At 34.8% G+C, this 26644-nt stretch overlaps 1 protein-coding gene across 1 annotated transcript in view; it reads right to left on the bottom strand.

Moving 5' to 3' along the window:
• Positions 1–26644, bottom strand: part of LOC133334158 (dendritic arbor reduction protein 1) — a 50154-nt gene that overhangs the window by 16083 nt on the left and 7427 nt on the right. Inside the window, exon 2 of the mRNA XM_061542455.1 lies at positions 441–1095. Within this exon, the coding sequence (XP_061398439.1) occupies positions 441–1095 (655 nt within the window). The remainder of the gene's footprint in view (positions 1–440; positions 1096–26644) is intronic.

Here is a 26644-nt window from a genome sequence, read left to right as displayed (position 1 = left end):
AAATTGTCAGTAAGAGATTTACTTTTTACTATTCATTGCCTACACAACTATGTTGTGAGTGTATTATAAGTTCTTAGCATACAGATCAATTGTGATCCCAACATCAGTTATGGATCTGATCGACGAAGGTGATCGGTCACCACGTGGAAATTGTCAAGAGATGTTTACTGGAGTCTCCATATTACAGTATTGTTTAGTATTACCATAGTAACACTTTAAGGCTCTATTTCCCCAGAATCGGTATTTTACATCACTGAATGCGATAAGCCTAGACATTAATTCTTTTATAAATTTCGCAGACACCACCGAGTGACATGAGGTGGATCTTTGTATTGTTTCAAGTATTATATAATATCGATCTATAAATTCAGTGCCATCCATGTATACATCTGAAATATGTACCATTTATGTACTGACAAATGGGATGCACCCCAACTTACCATATACGTATTCTTTATCGCTGGTCGAAGCCGTACTGTAGTAGGGAGTGTTGGCCTCATAGTTAAATGCGGTGGCGGGTGTTGCCGAGGAAGTTGTGGCTGCAATTGCTATGGCTGTGTTGGTGTGCTGAGGTGAATTGTTGGGATGCTGTCCCATGGAAAGGGTGGGTGTGCGCACCGCAATGGTGGTTGTAGCTGTTGAAACCACCGTTGAAAGTGGCGTCCCCGAATATGGAGATGTCTGATCATGGTTGCCGTTGCCACTGGAGTGCCATTGATCGTTCAGCTGACTGCTGTCCGTTGCTGTCGCGCTGTTGTCATTGTTGTTGGCACCACCACCACCACTGCTACCACTACTACTGCTGCTACTGGCACTGCTATTGTTGATGTTGCAATTGCTATTAGATATTTGCTGTTGAAAGTGATGATTGCTATTGGTGTAGTTATGCAGGGTGTGATATTGTTGCTGTGGCTGCTGGTGATGTTGTTGTCCCTCTTCCTGTTGAGGCAGGTGATTCAGATTCTGATGATGGTGGTGATGCAAATGATGATGGTGTGTTGGCGTGGCAGTAGTTGTCAATACTTCCAATTCCACATCAGGTTCAATCTTGTGCAAACGTCCCATCAGCTCATGCCGATAATCCAATTCGGGAGACTGAAGGAAAAACAAAACAAACTTGTTAGTTTTAATAGCAACGTTCAAACATGACACTTATCATAATTTTCTACTAAAAATGCAATAATATTTTTAATTGATTTTGAAATTATCTTTTCATCACCATAAATTTTGTGCGGCCACAAATATCTAACCAAAAATACCGCAGGAATCCAGAGACAAAAGTGGCAGTTACTCAAACCGGTATCATTTGTCTAATAAGCCGCAACAAAACTTGAACAAACAGCCATGTCTTAAAAATAAGTGTTACTTATAACACTTACGCTTCAGACTTATGCTGTTCGTAATCACAGCCGACTTCCCTCGATATTTATTCCGCTGTCTGGCGTTCGTTTCCCTGGTTAGCTTTTTTACATATCAAATCTTATGTTTATGTGATTTTTATTATAATTACATTGTGTCTATTTGTACGCATTTGAACGTTTTGTTTTGTCGGTCTGTCGGACCGAACACTTGCGATCTTAAAGCTTTTTAGTACATATATGCGTGGAAAAGGAGATATTTGTGTTTGGCGAATTTATGTTTCAGTTTCAGCTTTTTCAGAAAATTGAGAACTGTGCCATTATTGAACTAAAATCATCTGGGAACATACCCAATTTGATATATATATATATATATATATAACTTCCTCAGAGACATCTAAAGCACAAATCAAATAAAAAACCCAACCATTCCTAGAGGCAGGTCACATGTCCATCAAATTTAAAGAGTTTTTTAATAACAATAAGAAAGAAAACAACTTTTTAATAAATTTTATTAATATCGCATGTCCAACAAATGCCTTGAATACCAATCAAGTCGCGTCAAGATACATTAGTGCGGGCAAATTAAATAAAAATTCAATAGAGGAAAAAAACGAATAAAAGAACTTTATACAAAAAACCTCTAATAACTGCAAATGAATATTTTCCCCCATGTCGTGGTTGCTTCTGGTAGCTCAATGAAGAATTCCATGGCTTAATACCACCGTGGCGGAGGCAGAAGAAATACATATTTGTGCGTGCGCATTTGGACGCACACAAATATTAAAATTCATACTTTGTATATTCAAATTGTAAAACGTCATTTATTTTTAACGCGAAATACCGTTCATTTATGGTTACTACAATACGAAGCCTCTGGACGAGAGCTTGCTGACGACAACAAGAACATAGAAAACAGCATGGCATTGTTTGTATTACTCATAAATGCGGGGTAGTTTGACAAATCAGGGAAAAAGTTGTAAAAGAAGTTAAACATAATCTAGGAGAAGAAAAACAAATTTCGTACAATTATTGGCGCAAAAATGTTTTATTGGTCTGTGTATCTTCTTTGTGAAAAATATAAAAGGCCGTCATATTTTCAAACATTTGTACAACGTGTATAAATCTTCAATTTACACGACTGAACACCTTTTAAAAGTTTTTATATATATATATAAAACATGTAGTAGTTTTTTACCCACACAGGTCCCGAAATTTTATTATATATAGAATAATATCTCGGACGGATGTTGGTAATTTTTACTACGACATTTGCCACAAAAATTATAAAAATAATCAAAAATATATAATAAGAACTAGTTCGGTTGGAGTTACTGGCTGTATAATAATAACAAATATCAAACAACATCTGAGTTTGTTGAAAATGTGCCTATATTCCTCTAAATGAAGACATTTAAGAGGTATCGTTATATGGGTGCTGCTATATAAAGTGGAACTTATTGGTAAGTGAATTCGCCACTCAATGAATACTCAAAATAAAACACAAATTCAAGTAATATTCGTTTGAAAAACATTCCCAAACTACCAAATGTTTGCGGGCACCATTATATTGAGGCTATATCAAAATGTGATTTCCAATTTCAATCATCCTAGAAGCTTTGTCTTAAGTGTAGCTTGACAATAGTATAATACAGTTAATGTCACTCGGACCCCTATCATATTCAAAGCAATTGAACTTTAAACATAAAAAGTGGATTGGTTTTTTAATAATAAATTATTAATAATTATATTGCGTTTGGGTTTAAACAAATCAATTAATATAAATTCTGATCAATTATTATACTGACACGCATTGAATTTTTTCGTTAACAGAAAATTGTATGTGACTCGGTCGACAATCCATACACTTGTCCGTTTATATCCAGGCGTCCATTAACATTAATGTGTGAGAAGACAGCCAGTCAAGCAATATGGAGATACATGTATACCCCGCTGCCAGTGGTGACGATTATGTAGTATTGATCATGATCATCGTTATTATCGCCTTCTTAACGTAATCATCGTCATGATTGTTGGTTTTGCTGCCATCGCCGTCGTCGTCGTGAGCCCATCAGCATGCGTTTAGGTTAATTTTATGGAAGTACTTAAAATTCCCTAGTGGTTGTACGACAATCTCACGTGTTACGCATGCTTATGAGGTCATTTGCGTGATTTTGCAAAACAAGTGCAAGTTATGTTTTGATAGGCAGTTTTCTATCTTCTGCTTCGTTCCCCACGTCTAATCGAAGTTCTTATGTGGCTGTGCCATGGTAGTTTACACACAGCTCTTTCCCCTCGGCCGACCTGTCTTCCATCGAACACAAGTATGTATGAATAAAAATTTACTTGTTTTATGTTTGAAGTCAAAATTTATGATTCAACCTCCATTTGAATATAACTTCATAGAGGTGTACGAACAAATTAAGCAAAAGTCAAACTACAAGACAATAACACACTTTCTTGTTAAGATTTATGATTATTAGAAAATTGTTTTTATGCAAATGGACAGCAGTGTCAATAGAAAATTGTCCAAACAATTAATTTTAAATAAACAATAAACGTTTGCTTATCATTTTGCTGTCCACGGTGGACTGCGTCGTGTTGTGGATAAAGTAGACACTGACAAATACTTCGTTTGACTTTGGATTGCAATTGTTCTAACAAAAAAACTTTTCCGATAAAAAAATAACAAAAAATAACAGCACAGATAAATCCGTAAAGGGAGTATGAATTCCAGAAAATGTTGTAATCGATTTACACGACATTTGAAACAAGCGCTAAATGTTACAAAGTAAAAATGCAAAATTAAAAAAATATGTCCAAACATATGCCAGCTAATATTAAGTAGGTACTACGATCCGCTCGTACAGGTAACGCGCAAGTAATTAACGCAATTCAACAAACAGACAGTGAACGATTATCGCAATTATGTATTCAATCATGATAGCAAACAAAGGTCTTAAACAACAAACACGATATGTACAATAATTACGGATTCATTTATTTTATGAAATGTCTGTAGTTTGGTTGTGTTGTGGCTGCAGGCGTATATTTTGTCAATATGTAAAGTGTTGCAAAGAAATACTCCGTACTACGAAGGATTTTATTTAATTATTTATTAATTAAGTTATACAACTGAATAAATATAGCGTACGGTCTGTTCTTTAACTAGCCCAGATTTTTAAGTGAATTTGGTCGTTGGTGGCTTAATCCGAGGTAATCGTATAGAGTTATGCAACATTTAAAAGGACCCCCCCCCCCCCATTCTCGGGGTCAAAAATTTTTTTGATTTAATTCGAATTTACCCTAATTCAAGAATGTCCCTACAAATTTTCAACTGAAAATCTCAAGAACTCTTGAAGATATAGCCGATTTATTGTGTCAGCATCAAGTGACGGCTAAAGGGCTTCTCAAACTTTAAACGCGTTTTTCTCTAAACATTTTTTGCGAATGGCGGGCACGATAACTCAAAAACTAATAACCCAATCGATTCCAAATTTTTACACGTTTCTCTGTGAATGTATAGCTATCGTATGAACTAGGATAAAGCCAATCGGTGAAGATCTTCCTTATTTTTTAACTTGGTTTTTGGTAAAAAATCGGCGATTTTCCAAAAATATTTTTTCAAAGGTCCGCCATTTTGTTAATTTTAGAGCGAAGTCAATAATCCTAGTTCATACGAGAGCCAGACATGTACTCTTTCTAACACCGTTGGAATTTTCGGATTCCGATGTTCCAGTGAGGAGTTATCATGCCCGCCATCTAAAATAAGGACTTTTCTTTAATCACAAAAAACAACAACAATACAACAACAAAAATTTTTTGTAAATTATTTTTCTTCCTTTTTAAATCTTCAAATATATATGTGCAAAGTTACAAACATTAACAAGCATTGGTATTCATTTACCAGCCCATTTAAAATCTTAAAAATAACAAATTGGGAATGGGGGGGGGGGGGGGTTCCCTTAATATTTATTGTTTATTTTCCCTTCGCTATCCATTTTGCTAAAATACCCAGCTTATGTATTGAAATAAAATGTGTTAACCTCAGGAATAACACTGAACTGAATTCTTACTACTCCAGTTCACAGTCGTGGGCATACAAATGAAACATAAAACATTGAATGCTCAACAATTCATGTTCGTATCTTAAGTCTTTCGATTTGTTGTGAATCTATATTTACGAAGCAATTACATCCACATTTATCACAAACCTCGAACATTCTCTCCGCTTCAGTAAAAGCTAATCCCAGTGCACCAATTTATTATTGACCACATTTTCATGTCACTAGACTGGCACGCATTGGCCAACATTTTTTCCAGCCATTTAAAGTCAAAAGAATTCAATTTCACATTCGTTTATAGGCATCAACTTCTGTTTGCAGTCATTCGGGCTACTGCAGCAAAATCAAATGGTTGCTGTGTGTTACTTAGCGGGCACACACACACATATCCACATACATATGTGCATCTCTTTCGGCTCGGCTAGAGAGGTGCCGTCGATTACTTTCATTTTAACGCATTTACAGTCATTATAATTTTGTGCTCTGTTGTACCTTTTCGGTGGTGCATGTTTGCAAAAAGGAAGAGGTCCATTGGGTCACAATTGTCACGTTTTGTTTGGCGGATGCTGTGTTATGTACATACCGAAGGCACAGAGGCAACAGCGACACTGCCGTAGTAACCAGCCATCAGCAGACATCAATTCATGTTTTCTATTTGGGTCTATGGCCAAGAAATGATATTTCATTGAGCATTTTTGGTGTATAAATTGCATGCCTGGAACTTTTATGAAATCGAAATTGAATTTGTTACCCTGTTATGCGGTTCTTTCATGCTGTCTGTGTTAAAGTGTACCCCATGATGGTTCGGAGTTAGTTGGGTATTAGTTTAGGGTCATTTAAGTTTACCATTTAAGGCAAACAACCAACTCATTTTCTTTGAATTGCCTTACAATGGGTCTCGTCGTTTCCAATCAGCCAAAGGAGCGGACAGACGGGCATTCTTATTGCTACTCTGGCAATTGCACCTTCGAATGGTGTTGTGGCTGGTGTCGATGCCCAGGCTGGAGCTGTTGCAGCTATGGCTACAGCTGTTGCTAACGATGATGGTGACGTTGCTGGTGATGGTAAATGATGTGCGACTGATGATAATGTCATTAAGAAATGTTGAGTGCAAACGCGAAGACAAACAAAAAAACTCCAAAAATGTTACATAAATAGCTTGAGGCACGATTTTTCATTCGAACATGAATTTGCCACACAAAAACCGAACTTTAGAAACCAAAAGTGGCTTGTGTCCGTACAGGAAATGGGACAAGTCAGTGGCAAGAAAAAGTTCTTTCGAAATTCAAATGCCCGAAATTGCGGATGAAAGTAAATTCTGCTTACAAGCGGAGCAAAAACCAATAAGCGTAGCAGTTTATTCATGAGTCAATGATTCATTGATATGCATTCGCCTTATTGCTGTTGCAAGTGTATCTGTGTATGGGCGATGGAGTCTATAGCATTTTCCTTTATTTTCTTTTGGGTTTTCTATTATATTACGATGTCATGCCATGGAAACCTACGCTCGGGCCGGATTCTCGCAATACGCATTTAACATCAATTTATTTGGCGGAAACTTACAGTTTCCAGCAGATTATTGAATTCGAACAGATGTTCAAAGTCTTTAATTCAAGCAATTTGAAATGATTATGCAAAATAATTCTCATTGTTGGATGGCGTTTGTTTGACAACAGGATATTCGAATGCCACAAAATTATTGGAAAGTGATGATTTATTGAAGACTGTGGGAGTAGCCGGCGAAACAATTGGTAAAATGTGAATTTGAATTTCAAACGATACAGTAGCGAACCATAAAAATGCAGCGGCTAGTAAAATTATGCCTAAGTGTGGTAATTTTAAAATTATTTTTACTTTTGTAAAAAAAACATTTAACCTAATTTGGAACAAACTATGATTAGTTTGAAAAAGTATAATTGAAATAAAAGAAAAAACAAATGTAATTACAAATCATATGGCGAAGCGTTACATTTTTGTGGCTCGTTACTGTGCATCAGGATTATTATTTATGTACTATATTTCGGGAGATATCTGTTGTGGTCTTACGTCTGTTTTATATGAGGTATTTTAAAAGTTAATTTAGAATAACATTTTATGCTTCAATACTCTTGCAATTTAATGCTGTGTTTGAATTATTAATATGTTGGTTGTGGATGCGTTATATCATTTTTAAAACCAGTGAGCGGAGCAGTATAGTCGGACGGGGCCGACCATATGATACCCTACACAACTACCACGAAAAGCACACTTTTGGCGGTTCTATATTCTGAGCCTGGGCAATATTTCGTGATATTTGCACCCTTTTTACCGATTATAGATCAACAACTCCTCTTTCTAAGTCTTGCATATTTTCCAAACTAGTTTTTCTTGACGTGAATTTTACGCCATAAAAAATGGTCACTTTAGGTTTTAGTTGATTTGACCCTCGGGAAATTGACCGATTATCATATAAACAGCCGCTCTAAGTATTTGGTCAGATCTTCTTCACCTTGTAAATGTTATGTGATGTTCTGCATATAATAATTGCCTCTAGAGCGACTAGAAAATCTGACAAAATTAAAGTTTTCGGTTCATTGCACCCCTGAATGAAATCTCAACTTCACCGAAAACTATAGGCGTCGTCCTTGACCATAATCGGAAATTCATGTACAATTTCAAAGCTATCAGCACGACATTTCCGTCCTCCAATGGAGTAATTGTAATAATATGCACATAGTCACTTTTACTTAATTACGTATAACTCCCGTATCGGAGTGCATACAGCCATATAATTGGTATCAATTTGAAGGTCAACAACTCATCTTGGACATACTATCAACATCTCGAGTATATGTCCTTCAGGAGCAAGTATATACGCCCCAGAATAAAAATTTTGAATTTTTCACACAAAAGTCAGGGTCCATTTGCCCCGCTAAATATTGACCGATCTTTATCAAAACAGGCATGCTTATTCTTAGGCCCGATCCCATTCTCCATGTAAAATTTCACGATGTTCGGACCATAACTGCGTCCTCTAGAGCCACCAGAAAAACCGACAAAAATTTAGTATTTGGTCCATTTCATCCCCTAAATATTAACCGATCTTTACCAAAAACAATAGGGGTCTTCATTGGCCAGAACCCATCTTACATGCAAAATTTCGTGAAGATTGGTCCATAACTGTGGCCTGTATCGTGTTTACAAATTATAATGGACAGACGGACGGACGGACACACATGTCTAGATCGACTCAGCTAGTCGAAATATGACGATCGGTATGCTTAAAGGTGGGTCTAGGACCAATATTTCGCGGCGTTACAAACTTTTGGGGCTGCACAAAGCTATAATACCCTGACAACATAGTTGTGTAGGGTATAATTATTTCGGAAGTATACTAGCTGGTATATTCTAAACACACATTGCCAAATCGTTAATCATAATTATTTTGTTGGCAAACTCTAAGGAGATGAAGCTGGTGAAACATTTTTAACACTTTTGATTTATTTTCACGTCATTAATTGATTTATTAAACAGATGTTGCTCGTGTTGTTGGTCGGAAAAACGACCCTTCAAACGAAACATCTGTTCACTGGAGTGTTCATTAAAATCGCCTTTATTATCAGAAGAGCCAAAACAAAAGTAGACAGGGCGTCAAAAAGTAAAACATTTCATTAAAAAAAATCATAAACTCATCCACCAACATTTTTAGGGGGAGTTATCAATGTTAATGATGACAGCACCATATGCCAGACCATCCAAACAAAACAACAACAAACGCACTAAAACTATACTTAGCCGAGTATAAAATTGCATGACTGGCAGGAGTTAACATACATTAAAACTCACAAAACGACGTTATCGAAAACAAAGGAACAAAGATTACAAAGTAAATTTAAACCGCACGCGCCACTCATTTTCCTCACTTTCCAGCTAGCCACCTAACTGCCCAAGTCAAATCATCACCTACACACATCGAAACAGAGGGATAATCGTAACAAAACAAAACCGACCCATCTTTAGACGAACCACCACCATACTAGCGACAACAACAACAACAACAGTATCCTTACGTGGATAAACATGGGCTAAAGAGGACTAAAGGAAAATAAACAAGCTGGCGTACGGACGACGAACAGTTTGAATGACATCACACGTGTGAAGAGTAAAGAGGTGATATGCATTAAAACGCGGTTGTTTTTTAGTTTGGCCTGAATGGTTTGTTTTTTAGCGCCTCTGCTTTGACTGTCAAAAAAGGACCCCTAATGTTTACTCTAAAAGCGTGACCCTTGGACTAACGTTTGCCTGTCTATCTGCCGGCGTTGACTCCATTTACTACACCCACAGCTTAATGAGTTCTTATGCGCTGTTTAAACACTGCTAATAGCCGTGTGCGTGGCCGCCAGGTTACACAGTTTTAAGAGCTCGTATTTCTGAGAGGAATTGAATTATGGTCGACAACAAAGCGTCTACGCGGTCCGTGGTGGTCATCGCGACAACCCCCACCCTTCTGCTATGTATGCAGCTTGCTAATATATTTTAGCAAGAAATAACCATAAGCGCCGCATAAATTGTTGATGAGCACGCGACTTGTGATGGCGAAAACCAACAAACGAATGGTGACAATAAAACACCACCTCCACACTTTGCTGTTACTTCTTTAATGCCCTGTTCGAAACTGAGGTGGTTTCATCTATTATCGTACACCGTTAGTTAGGACAAAGGTCAATTAGGTTAAAGTCATTATTAACTTAGCATATCTTAGATGTGTATCTCGCGATGGCATGCGTGGCCATTATTTTGTCTCGGAGAATTTATGACACAAAAAAAGTTGTTTATAGATTGAAATGTGAAATGAAATGTGTGACATCGACCAAAAAATTACGGTGTTGCTCTGAGATAGGACGCTGTTGGAGAAATCCTATGCAGTCGAGATCTATCTCTTATATAAAATTATCTCCATGGTCAAGAAGTGTATCATAATGCTATAAAAATGCAAAGAATTTCCCGACTTATTAATGGGTAAAATATCACAGATATGGTGCACCCCACCAGGCACGAATGTGGCTGCTAACTAAGGCGACCAAATTTTTGGAAATTAAAATACAAGTTAAACAATTTCTACTTGATTTCAACCATTTTACATGTTTTACAGAAAAAAATGTGAAATAAATAAAAATAATAATATACATATATATTGCAGATGAAGGATGTACCTTTTATAGATGACAGTTAAAAAAGTTATGTTCTCTATGTTAACAGAAGAAGTTAAAACAAAAATTAGAAATGTTGTATGTTCGCACAGTCGCACAGTTCTAAGGCATAACGAAATAAATTATCTATACTCCATGTGCCACGATTAATTAGTTAGTTTTCTGTCATGCCTATATATCCGAAATACTGCCTATGCGTATATGTAAATATAAATAAACAATGTCACAAAACACAAACAAACAATTTCATTTTCATCATGTCTCATATATCAATACTCACTGTGTGCAGTGACCGCAATATTTTTGTTGACTTTTTTCAACGCAACACTGGATAAGTGTGCGAACGCATAAATTTTATGACTTTTGAAATGAATCATGCAAATATGAAATTGTGGATAAAACTTAAAATATGAACACTTTGAAATAATAAGTCGCTTTGTACGGTTCTACGAAGTGATGCTAATACTAATTTTATAAATATATACCATACATCTAAAATTTAGTTATATGCTTACACTCGCATAGAATTCCATAAATATATTGCCGATGATTTCCACAAGTTATTTTGTTAATGAAAGAAAACAATGCAAATGTTTAAGATTTCAACAAATTCAAAGCCCATCCAGTGAAAAATAAAAAAATAAATAAACTTCCTTTATCGAGGTGCTCCGAGGCACGCGCTTTCATTTTGAACAATAGAGCCTGGCGTACCTCCTAACCGAAGCGAATTGAAACGACGCTACAATCGCTCAAGTTTATACATATATTGACATTATGTTCTATTCACAAAACAGGCTGATATGTGAATAATTATTGGTTGGTTACCAGCCATCCATTACACGATAATGTTTCGTATATAGAATCGACATTATTTGAATATAGGAATTCTGTTTGATATCTATATACGTTGGTAGCCGGAAGCGAAATAGCATCTGATGTTATTTTCCTCAATATGAGTACAAGTACTACCAAATGGCAAAGAAACAAAAAACAACACAACCAATATTCGGAGAAAGTTTGTAGCTCAGATGAGTTTGATTATACAGCAAATAAACATGACTCAATTCAATAAAAAAACATATGAATATAATATTTTAAAGATTTGTTGACTTTGCTCAAAATTGTGTTTTTTATTACTTTTTTATGTATGACCCTCATCAACGAAAGATTCATCATTGTTCGACTATAAAAATTAAAACCAAATATGTTGGTAACCGGTATATCTCTTAAATATGCAAACAATTTTAAAAGTGCCTTAAAAACTATTACGAATGGGTTTAAAGGGGTTTATAGAAATTCTACAAAATAACCAAATGTAGATTTTTGCAATATATTTACATTTTAAGTATTTTTTTTTACTTCCAGATTTATTATCACACTCAGGTAGATGGATACACGCACACACACGCACACAAATAAGATATACGTATATGATTGATACTGTGTGAGTGTCACATATTTTTCTCAAGAGCAACAAATCTTTTTATTCCAATATGGCTTTGTATTATTTTCCTTACCTCAATAGCCGAATAACTTCCAAAAATTATGATTATATAGTTTTTGTCTCAGTATTGTCAATCATGACTCACAAATAACACAAAAGACGGACGGAACGACTCACTGCAAAAACGACAACAGCCAGCAGACGTGGCCGCACCAAACCCCATCACATACTGCCGTAACCGTCGTCTAAGCAGAAACATAACAATTTGCATTAAAAAATCATTCGCAATCATTTTATTGGCCTTTGCGATCATAAATCTTTAAAACTGCTGAGTAAATCTTGTGAATAAACACAAATATACGGATACGACTGTGTTGGTGTTGGTATGTACGGTAAACATACATATCCACACTAGAAGAATATCTCGGTCTACCAAGACTTAAGTGAAAGACAAGCCAACTACTATTTTGAGGGACAACAAATACACTGTTATACACTATGTGTAAGGGACCTATTTTTCTTGCCCCATATATATATATATATATATATTTCTTTTAGTGATGAGTTGTTAAAACAAAACTGCCTTGGCACATCGATCATTGATAAGAAATCTATTTTCTTTTAATATCATTGTCAGTTCTGTCATAAACATACAAGTCATATGATGTGCAAGTTGTGCGAATAACTAACAAATGTATAAATGTATTAAAAATTGAAAATAGTTTATAAAAGTAATACTGTAATTATTGTGGTATGCTGTATACATTCATATATTTAGGTTGATTTCAACTAAAAATTGATTTTCATATCTGCACTAAGAAATACCAGAAATAGAAAATTTATTAAAATTAAAAATATATAACTTAAGCAAGTAGTCCTATACATGATCTTTAATTATACAAAACCTATATCTATATGTAGGAAGAGGATCAAAAAGATAACATGGCAAAAAGACTTCTTCTAAAATATATACATTATGTGTATATACCTGTATAGGATCTTACGCCTACCGAAGACGTGTATATATTCCGTTTGGAATATATTTTAGTTGTAAAAAATCCCTGCATATTGAAACCTCTGAGTGTTTTCTTAATTTGTAAGAGGCTTCTGAAAAGACATCTAAAGAAAACATGCACATGAATAGATTGATCGTTTGTATTGTGTTGCAATACCAAAACTAGATATAGATAACTAATTTCCCTTCATTTAATAGCTAGAGTTTGCAAAACAATTACAACATTATTATATATTATTCAAAATCGTCAAATTTAAAAATTAAAACATCTACAAATTTTCGTTATTTAAGGCACTTTGCCTACGCTGAATACGCAGGCATTTTGTGGCGATACCTGATCAAACAATCTCAAAAAGAGGAACCAGTCTAACCAATTGGAAATATAATGGGTGTTACACGTGTTAGATGAATGTCCGATCTCGATATTGTCACTGTCACGCTGTGAATAGATTCGATTGACGATTGGAAACCACTTCAGCCAATGGCTACGATTCATTTCATAAATCTCGAATACATTTGCAAATATTTTTATAAGAGATTTCATATTAAACAACTGCAGCGAGTATATGTTTCTCTTATAAAGTAGCATATGTCCAAATGGATGTTTGTATTACGCTATTTAATTGTCTTTTATAAACATATAACCTATTTGCTTTCAATTTGTTTTCAAATGTTATTTAGAAAAAATTTTTCCACGGTAACAATTAAGGAAATGTTCTGGTAACAAAGTAGAAATTTTCCAAAACAATCCATTGACATTAACTTTGTTGTATTAATTGACGATAAGGAAGTCGTTATTATGTCCAATGTCGGTATACGCAAATAACTTTTTTGAATCAAAGTGCACATAATTAGAATAAAACAAATAAATAAAAAAACTCTCAAACAAACAAGTGTCGCAACATTGCAGTTGTCGATATTCAAGAACTGAATTACAAAATTATTTAAAGACACTTGCAGTTGCCATATTCGCTGCAGCGGATTGGTAATGAAAACCTAAAATGCACAAAACAAGTTTTAAGAAGCGGCAGAGTTTTGGCGTTGTTTTTATCGGTCGGCCAGCTCATTAAATCGAAATTAACGCTGAGAGCTAAATATTTGAAAGTTGAACAAGTGACCATTTAAGACATGCGAACGGAAACAATATTGACCCGATTCTAATGCAAATCGAAACAGTAGCTATGGTATTTGTATAATTGAAACATAAATTATCAGTCATTTGGCCGTGTTTTGTAATATAAAAAGTTGGAATCGAAAATTGATTTTGCTTTTATTAAGCGTTGTATTTGGTTGTTTTTGATTTGTTTTTATTATTTCAAATTTTCTCAATGGCAGTAAAATTATAGCATCGTCTATATCAAAAAGCAATAATCGAATTTTCCACTGGGTTTTGCATTGGCTCATGTTTTCGCATCCATGTGCAAGTAAGCAACACACTGCTACTCTATGCACATTCACATGCATTTGAGAACATTTATTCGAACGTGTGCATAGATACATTTGCAATCAACACAGCCCAGCTGATTTGTTTATGTTCATGACAGCCTTAAGCTAAAATTTAGCAATTTGATTAACAAAACTGCCTGGAAACCAAAAACAAAACAACTGAATTCCAAAGCCAAGAATTTACATTGAAAAAATAATCGACCTCTTGGATCAAATGGCATAGTCGCCATCCAATAACACTTCACTCAAAGTGTTAACAAAACTGTTTCCTAATAACGGTTGTCATTCGTAACATGAACACGTTTCAAGAATCGGAACTTTCAGTTGCAATGGTCAACTACGCCACATGTAGCGTGCTTCCAGATGAAACCAGTTGTCGTATTGTGGGTGACATTGTTGCCAAGTCACTGCAGACTCTAACACTATCTGCCATTGTTTGTAACAAATTATGAACTCTGAACTCTAACAAATCATAGTCTTATTGAGAACCACTTAAAGCCACATTCCAAGCATACACACTCGGACTGGTTCTTAACGAACAACGACTTTTATATTTTTCGAAAATAACGAGCCAATGGAATTGCAATCATTCCCATGAATTCATTGGTGTATTTATTTCGAATAAATATTGTTTAATTTGTGTAAATATTGTCTCTATATCATGTTACTCTTGAATTTTTTTAAGCGAGGCATTATGTCGCACTCATCACAGTAATCAAGGATTTGCAACATTTCCACGTCCAAACCCATACATACATGCAAAACAATCATTATTGGCATATGTGTAAATGTATATGAAGGGATAAATTTTCCATATAGATGTCATGTTAACTAGTTTTTATTTATGACACACACACACACACTTGGCAAATCTATTTTCAAAATTATTCAAAATAAAAATACAAACAACGTAGATACCTGTAGTCATTGGTCTGAATAGCTATCAACAACCAACAACAAAAATATCAAGACGAAACACGATCCGCTCTCATATAGTGACAGTCGTTAATTTGTGCGTTTTTGACACTTCTCAACATAATCTGCTTTTAGATGAAATTTGAATTTCGAATTTTGATCAATGAATATTCGTGCCCATATTGAACGCAGCATTGGCCTTATCATTGTCTGTTTATAATTTTGGTTGCTCTTAAGTTGTTGTTCTATCGCATTTCCAAGAGATTTCTACTTCTTTTTATTTATTGAAAATTAATAAAATTATGTAAATTAAATGGCTTTCATTCAACAGTGTCGAGTCCACATCACGTCCGCACCGTATAGTCATACAAGTTGTACCGTAAGACTAAAACAAAACAAATCGCTTGAATGACTGGTCGAATGGTCGGGCGGGTCAGTTAGTCAGTACTCATCACGATATTCATTCACAAAAAATCTTCGAATTTCTCCCCAGAAGCAGTGAGGCCAAGGGCGAGGGGCATATGGATGAAGAAGGAGAATGAAGCATACACATTAAATAAGCGGTCGGTGTGCATGCGCGCTTGTGTCTGATTTACGTGTGGCTCTTTTCAAAAACAAAAAACTACAATATTTAAATGATCAATGGACTAAAGATATACAGATATTCAGATGGACGGACAAACAAAGCTAATACACCGGTACACGTTGTTGCTTTCAAAGTGGCTTCGACAGGCGGACGACACGCTGTGTGTTTAACCATGTTTCATGCGGTGATTTGTGTTGTTGTGCGTAGCAAATGCTTAGTACCACAAGAGGCTATGGATAGATTTTAGCATCAGCCCAAATGGTAGTAGCATGGTAGTATTAACCACCAGCACCACACACCGTTCTCCCAACTCTTTAGTACACCTTGCTTTGTTTTCGCAATGCCACCTTGAGAAATTGGAGATTCTGGCGAGTGGATGGCAACATGGAAGACCACTACGCATTCATATTGTCCAGTGGACGGATACAAATGTTTGTTCGCATAAATTCACGTCTAAGTTATGTTGATTGAAATCGAGCGTGGAAGCCTATAAATTATTGAATTTAAAGGTGCTAGAATTTCCCCCTCAAATAGCACCAGCTAACTAGTGCCACTGCCAAGCTAGTTCGTCCCTTAGTCGCTGAAACTAATAAAATTCAATTTAATTTTATTTTGATAAGAGATTCATGTTGGATCTCGGATAAACATAAAGATACACACTGCAGAGGCTGGCAGAGGTGAGAGATATTGATATGCATATCACTTTATATCACCATCCACAGGGAAATTAGTGCATATGTTTATTTGATTGAATGTTTTAAATATTTCCGGCATGAGGAAATCTTTAGAGAGTTATTCGATCTGCAGTATATGTTTAAGATTGTTAGGAACGTGAGTCTTGCTGTAAAGAGCTGAGGTGGACTGTATTGTATTCTTTAATAATGTTTCTTAATATTCAAATATGTATGTTGAAAACTAAAAATATCATCTTCTTTACTATAGTTAGCGATTGCGTTGTTTTTAACCATAATCTTCTGTGCGATTAATTAATTCCTCTGGTGTCTTATTTATGTCTATAAATCCACTACCACATAATTTGATATGAGTGTTTTGGACTATACATGTCATTATTCCTATTAAGCTGAACGTCGTTTCTTATGCGAATAAAAACAGACTATTAAATGTCGTCATCTGTCACGCTGCCTAAGCTTATCCTTTTAAGTGCATCAGAAGCTGTTTGGTCTCCCCATGTGGCATTCATATTTCTGTCCCCTGTATCGATGAATCGCCGCACGTTGCGTTGCGTCTCTCTTTTATATTCTTGTTTTTTTCTTTTTTTTTTTGCGAAACTGTCTCTTGTAAGTCACACTTACAATGTTTGTAGTTCGAACGTGAGTGTCCGACTCGATGTGAGTGTGTGTGGGCGTTACATTAATGGCTTTTTAAACGGCTTGTAAAACCAAGCTAAGCGACTGAAACATTTGTCCAATATTTGGACACATAATTGGCTCTTCTCAACATGGACTCTCCTGCTTTAGGCGTTTCGGCGATGGCTGCAAGGGAAATCACTTGCAACTGCCAAGTAGTATGTTTGCCTCCATTCCATGTAACTGAGGATGTTTGGTAATTTCCTGAAGACATTACACATTCAAATTACAAAATGTATAGATAATTTGCCTGCATCTTTTATTAGTTGAAGGAAACGAATGAATGTCCATCACTGATGAGGCTGTATGTAAAGAAATGCTGAATGTCGAGGATAGCCGAAATGAACTGGGGACTACATGCCACAGTGTCGAGCTACCAAACATCGAGATTGTATTTTTAGTACACCCTTGGCCGTTTACATGTTTTACCTCTAGACAACGAAAAATGTTACATTCAAATGAAATTAAAACGTTGATTAATTGCCAAACGTTTGCTGGCTTTGGTATATCAGTATGTCTGCCATTGCTGGCTCTCGAGACTGTCGCACTGATATCCCCGTCCCTCTACCTCTCTCGCTATCTCTGGTAAGACACTGACATTGCAAAAATACGACTTGCAAAACGATTTGATTTCGATACCTCTATGCGTTTACTACGCATGTGTTGTTGTTGTTGTTGTTGTGTCCAATGTTTTGGTTTTGTTAATTCCAACGGATGTTAAAAACCAACAAAAACCAAACACAAATTGTTAATTAATGAAGTGCATTGAATTAACGTTCGCGGAAGTAGTCGGCAGCAAAAACAACAACAACAACAATATCTGTAAAACAAATACTTCATGTAAACGCCAATAAGTCATTGTAATGAATTTTTGATGTTCATCTGGCGTTACATTGGCCTAATATCCAAGGCTGTAAGAACTAAACACACAGACGATTTGAAACGTAGATTAAAATTTAAATGAAACGTGTTTATCAAATTATTTCAAATACACTGACTGGCGCATATAACGAACGTTTTTCAAATTTGTATACTGGATATAACGAATGGTACTACAAATAATGCGTTAATATTATAAAAAATATATATTTTGATTGTTTAATTAAAATTGCAACATAAAAAACAATTCGTGGTCTAATGAATGTTTTGTTTTACTGAGTGTTGACTGTTAATACTCGAACAATCCATTTTTTAAATTTTATTTCATAAGTATTTTAGTTATATTCTCAAATACGATTCTAATGTAAGAATGTGCACCTTAGTATGGTTGTTCAAATTAAATATTTATTTGTTTACAATAAACATTTCAGACACTATTTCGAAAAACAAACATTGTTCTTTTCTATATGCGTTGATAAAAATACAATAAAATAAATTCGCTTTGCTTTAAATGCGAATATGCCATTTGTCCGTTCAAATCGAAGGCAAATTCAAAAACCCATTGTCAATGACTTATAAGCAATCGCCAGTGATTGACAAATTAAATGTTAAATAATGTAAATATTTTGTGAATAAGCAGTAAACACTTAGACTCAGCCGCAACTCGCCACCCTGCTATACGAATGAATGCAGGCGGCGTACTTTTATTTGTATAATTGCTATTTAATCGCAATCAGCTAACCGATACGCGAATTCAATGACTACAACATCAAATTGTCAAATCAGTCGAGACAATGAAGTGCAGGACGAAGAAGAATACCAAATTGAGGGATCCTGGTGTTTAGATCATGTAGACACGTTTGAATTATTTTTTGAATGAATATACGTCTTTGCTACAATTAATAAAAGTCCTAACGTGCCAAATCTAAATTGGGACTAATGATAACTTCTATATTTTTATTATTTGTCTCTTTTTTCGCGGAAATTTACAGCTTGTCATTGATCTTTATATATCTTTTTTTATATTTCACTAAGAAACTAGCATATTTTTTTTAGTAGTGTTCATATATAGCTTATATGATAGTTTCCCAACAAAGGAATTTCTTATATTTCTTAAATACGACGGTTTAATTATGATATGTTAGCATGTAAAACTATTTTGAGATCTGGAAATGCTTTCTAATTTATATTTATTGAAATACGACGCACCAGTTGCTCCAACATTTTATAATTTAATTATGACTTTTTAGGCGTGCATTGGAATACATACATACTATGTATGTATGTGTTTTGTAAATTGACAGACAAGAAAAATAATTGTTAATTAGTAATAATGAAGTCTGCTTGCTCACAACTCAAACATAATCGACTACGAATAAAAAAAATCGTTGACTAAACCATCAGACCAAAAAAAATATTGCGCGAAATTTAGCCTAATTCTTCGGTTTTAATATGTTGCAATCAAAGATGTTCACATTTTTGTACAACGTATTGTTATTCTTTTATAAAACAACAAAAAAAAATTGCAATTAAAATTTGTTTTTATGCAAGAATACTAAAGTGAATGTAATTTTTTGAGTCTTGCATATTTTCCTAGTTTTTGCTTTTGGACATTTTTGCTTATAACTTATATATTATATATTTGCTTTATAACTTATATATTACATTGCTCTTGGCCTTTGCACCATCCACCATAGTGTGGGTGTTTTCTCATTTTTTCTGTCTTTTGTCTGCAGGCAGGGTGTGAAGGTGGACAATATCAGACCATGTTTATACTTAGTCCTCATATAAGGGAACCAATCATTTTTCAGTGTAGTGGAGATTTTGAATAAATTTTGTCGCTGAATTTTGTAGTTTGCGTTAATTATAACTTTTTGGTCAAAAACCTAATGGTTTTGGATAAGTATCTGACGTTTCCGACGTATGTTTTACGGACCATCTCTGCTGTACAATTTGTTGTTTGCTTAGGGATTTAGATAAGTTTTCCAGTCCTTTAGATTTCTAAAATCTCAAAGCCATCAAAAATGTTCTACTTTTATGACGTTTATAGTCTAATATGTTTAAGGGGACCCCCCCCCATTCTCGGGGTCAAAAATTTTGTTGATATAATTCGAATCCCTACAAAATTTCAAATGAAAATCTCAAGAACTCTTGAAGATATAGCCGATTTATTGTGTCAGCATCATGTGACGGCTGAAGGGCTTCTCAAACTTTAAACGCGTTTTTCCCTAAACATTTTTTTGCGAATGGCGGACACAATAACTCAAAAACTAATAACCCAATCGATTTCAAATTTTTACACGTTTCTCTGTGAGTGTATAGCTATCGTATGAACTAGGATAAAGCCAATCGGTGAAGATCTTCCTTATTTTTTGACTTGGGCTTTGGTAAAAAAATCCGCGATTTTCCAAAAATATTTTTTCAAAGGTCCACCATTTTGTTAATTTTAGAGCAAAGTCAATAATCCTAGTTCATACGAGAGCCAGACATGTACTCTTTCTAACACCGTTGGAATTTTCGGATTCCGATGTTCCAGTGAGGAGTTATCATGCCCGCCATCAAAAACAAGGACTTTTCTTTAATTACAAAAAACAACAACAACAAAACAATAACAAAATGTTTTTGTAAATTATTTTTCTTCTATTTTAAATCTTCAATTATATATGTGTAAAGTTACAAACCTTAACAAGCATTGGTATTGATTTACCAGCCCATTGAAAATCTTGAAAAATTAAAATCGAGAATGGGTGGGGTTCCCTGAAGTCTAGTCTAATATGTTTAAGCTTCGAATTTGAAGTCTCTTTCTAGTCAGTATGGCTTCATTTGTCCAATTCATTTATGTTCATATCTTGTATTTGAATCAAGCGTGTGCAAATGTTTACTTTTTAGACGCTGATCGATACTAAAACTAAAACAAGCAGAACGTTAAGATCAAGAACAAATATACAAAAAATCAGTATTAGAAAACATTGATTAGTTAAATTAAAAACTCTCTCCCCAAACTTTTTTCGAAATAGTAAAACTTACTACCGATCAGAAAGTTTAATTTTACTTGTGTTCATGTATGATGTATACGATTGCAGATATGTGCAGTATCTGCAAGTATTAAAATAAAACATATACAAATCCATTGTTATATAATAATAATGGATAATATATCCTTGAAGTAAACATTGTTCAGTTTATAACAAAACTTGGAATCATATTTATTTCTTAGGTTAACCAGTAAGGCCCACTAGTATTTTATAAGGGGTAAAACATTTTTGTTATGGAAATAAAATTTTTAAATCTGTAATTAAAAAAGTAGATTTATTTACACACTTCGATTAAAAATGTAAAAAAGCGTTTATATCTAACAACGTTGACTACACAAACAATATACCACAGGATATATCCATTGTATACTAAGGAAAAACAAACAAGAAATTAAAATTACATTTTGTGTTGAAAATTATAACACAATTCTCTTGCATTCATCAGTATGTTTTGACAGTTATTTATCTACATGTTATTGTTCTCATTTAGCAATGTTATTTTTTTCACAGCTTGCAACCAATTCTTCCTGCAAAGCGAACGAGATACAATTGTAAAACGTCATCGTTTTATAAATGTATTCCAAGAATACTCTGCAAATATTTCCAATTAAAAATGGCGCTGCAATCTTTAACGCCACATGCATGTTATGTATGTATGTACTCATATTGCTTATACGTGCCATGACGAGTGTGTGTATTTGTGTTAGATACATAGAGAATATTACAGTGTCGTGGTTCAACCAAAGAAATTTCCCATTATAATGTATTTACTCGGACATGCGCATACGCTTCACTTGTTTCCCTGAAAATGTTTTTCCGCCATTAACTCCACCCACTCCGCCCAAACAAAAGGTAAACAACTTCGAAAAGTACTCAATATAGGATACAAAAACAATGCGCACGCATTATAACAATTTACTATATAATGCATTTTTTGAAATAGAATACACCGACAGACTGTAGAAGAAGAAGGTAAAAGTTAACTAAAATGGAACTGGCAAATCGAATTTTGCTCCGAACCAACCACTATTTCTTGTAAAAGTGAAGGTGCTGCAAGGGTGGGTGGGTATGGCGATGTCGGCTGATTGGGGCCAACTCTTATAAAAAGCTACGACAATGTGAACTCAATCGTTTGTTCATGCCATACATTGTGAAGTTCACAATGTGAATAAATGAATGTGATTGTATTGTTCGACACAAATACATTCAACCAACTAAAGTAATGAGAGCGTCAAAACACGGTAGATATTCAGCGGACCGTGTAAAAACAAAAAAACACACACAACAAATAAACAATTCAAAAAGCTTTTTGAATGCTTGAGATCCACAGCAACAACAACAGCAAAGCACTAGATAGAATAATGACAACAAAAAACGACATGCGAACACACAAATATTTCTAGTAGAAGTATCGGTCGACCAATGCAATGGCAGCGATAACATTTCAAATAGAAAATACAAACAAGAACAACGCTTTGCAAGCCCCTCCTGTTTAATAAGTGTATAGAAATACGTGAATATCATATTGGTACAATCACATACATATAAAAGGGGAATTCATTCATTCGAACAACTATTCCCAATTTATGGCTTGAGTGTTGCCGGAAATTATTCTGTACACTTTCGATATTAAATACGAAATACATTTTTGTTTGATAATTACATACATTAGAATATTGATATAACGGTCTATATACCTCCGCATCTTGTTCATTATTTTGGGTACTCTCGTTATCCAATAAGGAATCTTAAAGAGAAATGTCATCCTAAAAACAAATTAGTCTCGTTGAATTGCATAAATTCGATAAAGTCGTAAAATATAGTATGGAACATGTGAAATCCATTTTTGGGTTCCAATAATACCTTGGCATTGGCACAATAGCATGGAAGATCGTCGTCTTTATCAAAATCACCCTTCTGAATAAAAATTTAGTTCGTTTACATTTGAGAATTCACACAAAGATTTATGTGCCAAAGTCTGGACAGCAGACTATTATTTAGTGCAGTTTTCGTAATCGAATCATGTATCGAACCATTAGTTTTATTACCAGGAATTTTGGGGCTTTGCAATCAAGAGTGGTCATATTTTCCTTTTTTCGCATTGCAGCAAAGTACACAGTTATTCTTTCCTACGAAAGTTTTATCCCAGGAGCGCTCTTTTCCCAAGCTTATGCCCATGTTTGTTCCTGATAAATTTTAGCAAAACGCCCCTTTCTTCCAGACTTTAAAATTGTTGTCTTGGTAAAGACTTTATAAATTCGCCTATATGATGAGCTTTAACTATGTTTAATATTTCAATTAACAACAATCTCTTCCTTGCAGGCATTTTAATGTTTAATGAACTACAATATAACATAGAATGGCAAGCAAAAAAGGATTTTTCAAATGTGGAGTTGTATATCCTGGGTATGAAAATTTGCGTACTTCTCGACGACATATTAAAACAGAACATGTTATTCAATGAAATTGGTACACCATTTCTAATTTTTTTATAAAAAGTACATAATACTTTGGTGGAGACGAATCTTTCAAAATCCATCCCCAGGAAGCTCAAAACATAGCTCGACACGTGTTCGCATCTCCTCAAGCAAAACACAAAGCGTACAATGCTGTTGACAACGCGCTTTAATCTTACAAAAACTCGTTCAAAAGTACCAGAAAACACTTCAAGACCGTAGTTAATATTTGGCATCAACATAGCATAAGCCAATCTCTTTTTAACCCACGGTGGAAGATATATGTTTGTGGAATAAAACCTACGAATAACACCTACAACTCTCCTCTGAACAAAATCAATATGAGGTTCAAATGAAAGCTTTTCATCAATGAAGATACCTAATATTTTGAGGCAACAAGCAACCGAGATCTGAGTTTGCTCCAAAAAAATATATAGGTCATATGTTTGATATCCAAATCTTATGGCTTGAGTCTTAAAAGGGTTTAAAGTCAACGAATTTTCCAAAGATCAAAGCCTTGTACGAGCAAGAATACTATTAATTTCACTTTCAAAAATTGCTGGAGACATTTGATTCCTGCTGAATACATGAAACTTGTCTTACTTCAAATTTCCATTTATAGTCAGGTATGATTATTTGTTAGTGAATTTAGCATTAAGTCAAGAGATCAAATTTATTTTACTAAAATTTTTGTTTTATGTTTGTTTAGCCACACACATTTTGCAGAAAATATTGTGAAAAATTGTAACACCTTTAAGAAGTCAAATAATGTTTGCTGTAGACTATATCACACATCAGCATCACTTTCCATTATGACGAATATATGAGAGGAAAATTATTTGCAAAATGAAATCGGGTCAGCCGTATAACTATTCCAATCTATCCTTAATATTTGACTAGAGAGACAACTCGATTGCATAATAAACATTAAACTATGATAATGGGTATAGAGATGGGCGAGCTGGCAGACAAACTTCGTCGAAGTTAAGTTATGCAGCATTAAGAGTGACTACTTCCAAATACAAAAGCAAGATATCGTTATGAATGGAGGAAATTAGCGTGTCTTAACACAGTGGGATACAAATCAATTAAATGCCAATTTTTCAAATGATTTGCCAAATTTTGCCGTAGAATTGTAACAATGGTGGTGGCGGAGCAAGCCGAACTACTAATCAACCTGAATAACCTTAAAATAGAAATCATCGAGTCTGGCATCCTTCAATTACGATGTTGGCAACAGTGAAACGCTTCAACGTTGACCTAATCTGCCACAATACGGAATGAAGATTATATTTTCGGTGTGTGTGTGTGTGTGTCTGTGCGTATGTTGCTTATGTTTTGTCTGTCGTTGTTGCTCCGTTTCGTCTTGAGTGATATTGGCACGTACCCTATGAACGATTGGAGGTCAAAATATTCAAATATCAAAAGTGGAGGAAACTTCAAAAACAAAAGACGAGCGAAACAACAGAATCAAAATCAAAGTCTGAAGAAAAAGATTAATGAACAGTGACTGTTTTTGAGCAACTGCCACAAATTATATAAAATTCAATCACTCACACTTTCGTTGCGGTTACCAAAGCTTAGGATTATTGACAGGTAAGCAACAATGACAAACAATGGCCAAATCATGCACATCAGCAGCCACCCGGGTATCTGACTGCCCGCCTGCCACCGCCGACATCTAGCAATAACAATGTAGACAATGTCCATCCATTGGGTGGCATGTCCGTCCAGCAAGTACACTGCCATCACTGTCATCTATGTATGTACGCAGCGCTGAAATTATTTTTAATTTTCCTAACAAAATCTCGTTGCTCTTTAAAATCTTAATATCAAAACTATAGCACGTGAGCATTGTTTCGTTATTGTTGTTCCAATGGTTTCCACTGAAATGGGACCAAATCGCTGGCACTCACACCACCACACGTGGTGTGCTGATAGTTATCTTCAATTTTGATCATTAAAATCAATATGAATATGATTTCACAGAATTTGTCAAAGAGCAAAACGTGATTGTTTGACTGACTGTCGAGAAACTGAGGCGTTTTCCTTTAAATCTGATATGACGTAGATATCAAAGCATAGTTGTTATAATTGGTATATTAGTTCACGGATGGAGGAGGGTGGAGTTGACCGGGTAACATTTCTTGAATATGATGAAATCTTCATCGTGAATGCCTAATTCTGATGGCAACATCATTTCCGTGAAGCAATTTGGGAATACATATTTCAGTGGAGTTGATTAGCTCTGTCCGTTTGTTGTGACCCATATCAAAGTTTACAAGGGCGCCAAAATGCATGCCTATTGACAAGATTTCAAATATAAGATTAGCATACCTCAAATTGCTCAAATTTTGGAAATTTTAAGACGATTAAAGCGACACTGTCCAATTCTTTGTATACACTATATGAACTTTATACCCAGCGATAAGCATTTTCTACGAAAGAATTAAAATATTCCGAATTTGTAGTTAGGTTCACTTAGAGAACACTACAGTCGCGTACGTTTATAACGCACATTCGTGATATGGAACACATTTTCTGATCCCGAAATTTTGAGGCGAATTCTTAAATAACAACTTTACTTTATGTAGTGAACTTTTTTTTAACGAACTAATTAATTGGTCCCAGCTTTAAATTTTTTAAGGATTTATAGTAAATACTCATTACCATGCCGGACGCAAAAAAAATCGCCCTCACCATATCCCCCATTCTTCCCATAATTATCGAGACAATTAATGTCTGACCAAGAATTATTCTCTTACACTTCCCTAACCTCCTCCAAATTATAAACAAATAAAACTGTTGCTCGTACAAGTCAAATGCGTTGCGACTGCAATGAATGCAACGAATTAATTGCCCGCAAATCCTGTCGTCCACTAAACACAAA

The sequence above is a fragment of the Musca vetustissima genome, unplaced genomic scaffold (genome assembly GCF_032173495.1).
Source record: "Musca vetustissima isolate MV318-11 ecotype Yass unplaced genomic scaffold, APGP_CSIRO_Mvet_v1 utg3141, whole genome shotgun sequence".
NCBI lineage: Eukaryota > Metazoa > Arthropoda > Insecta > Diptera > Muscidae > Musca > Musca vetustissima.
This window is presented reverse-complemented; position numbering and strand designations above follow the sequence as displayed.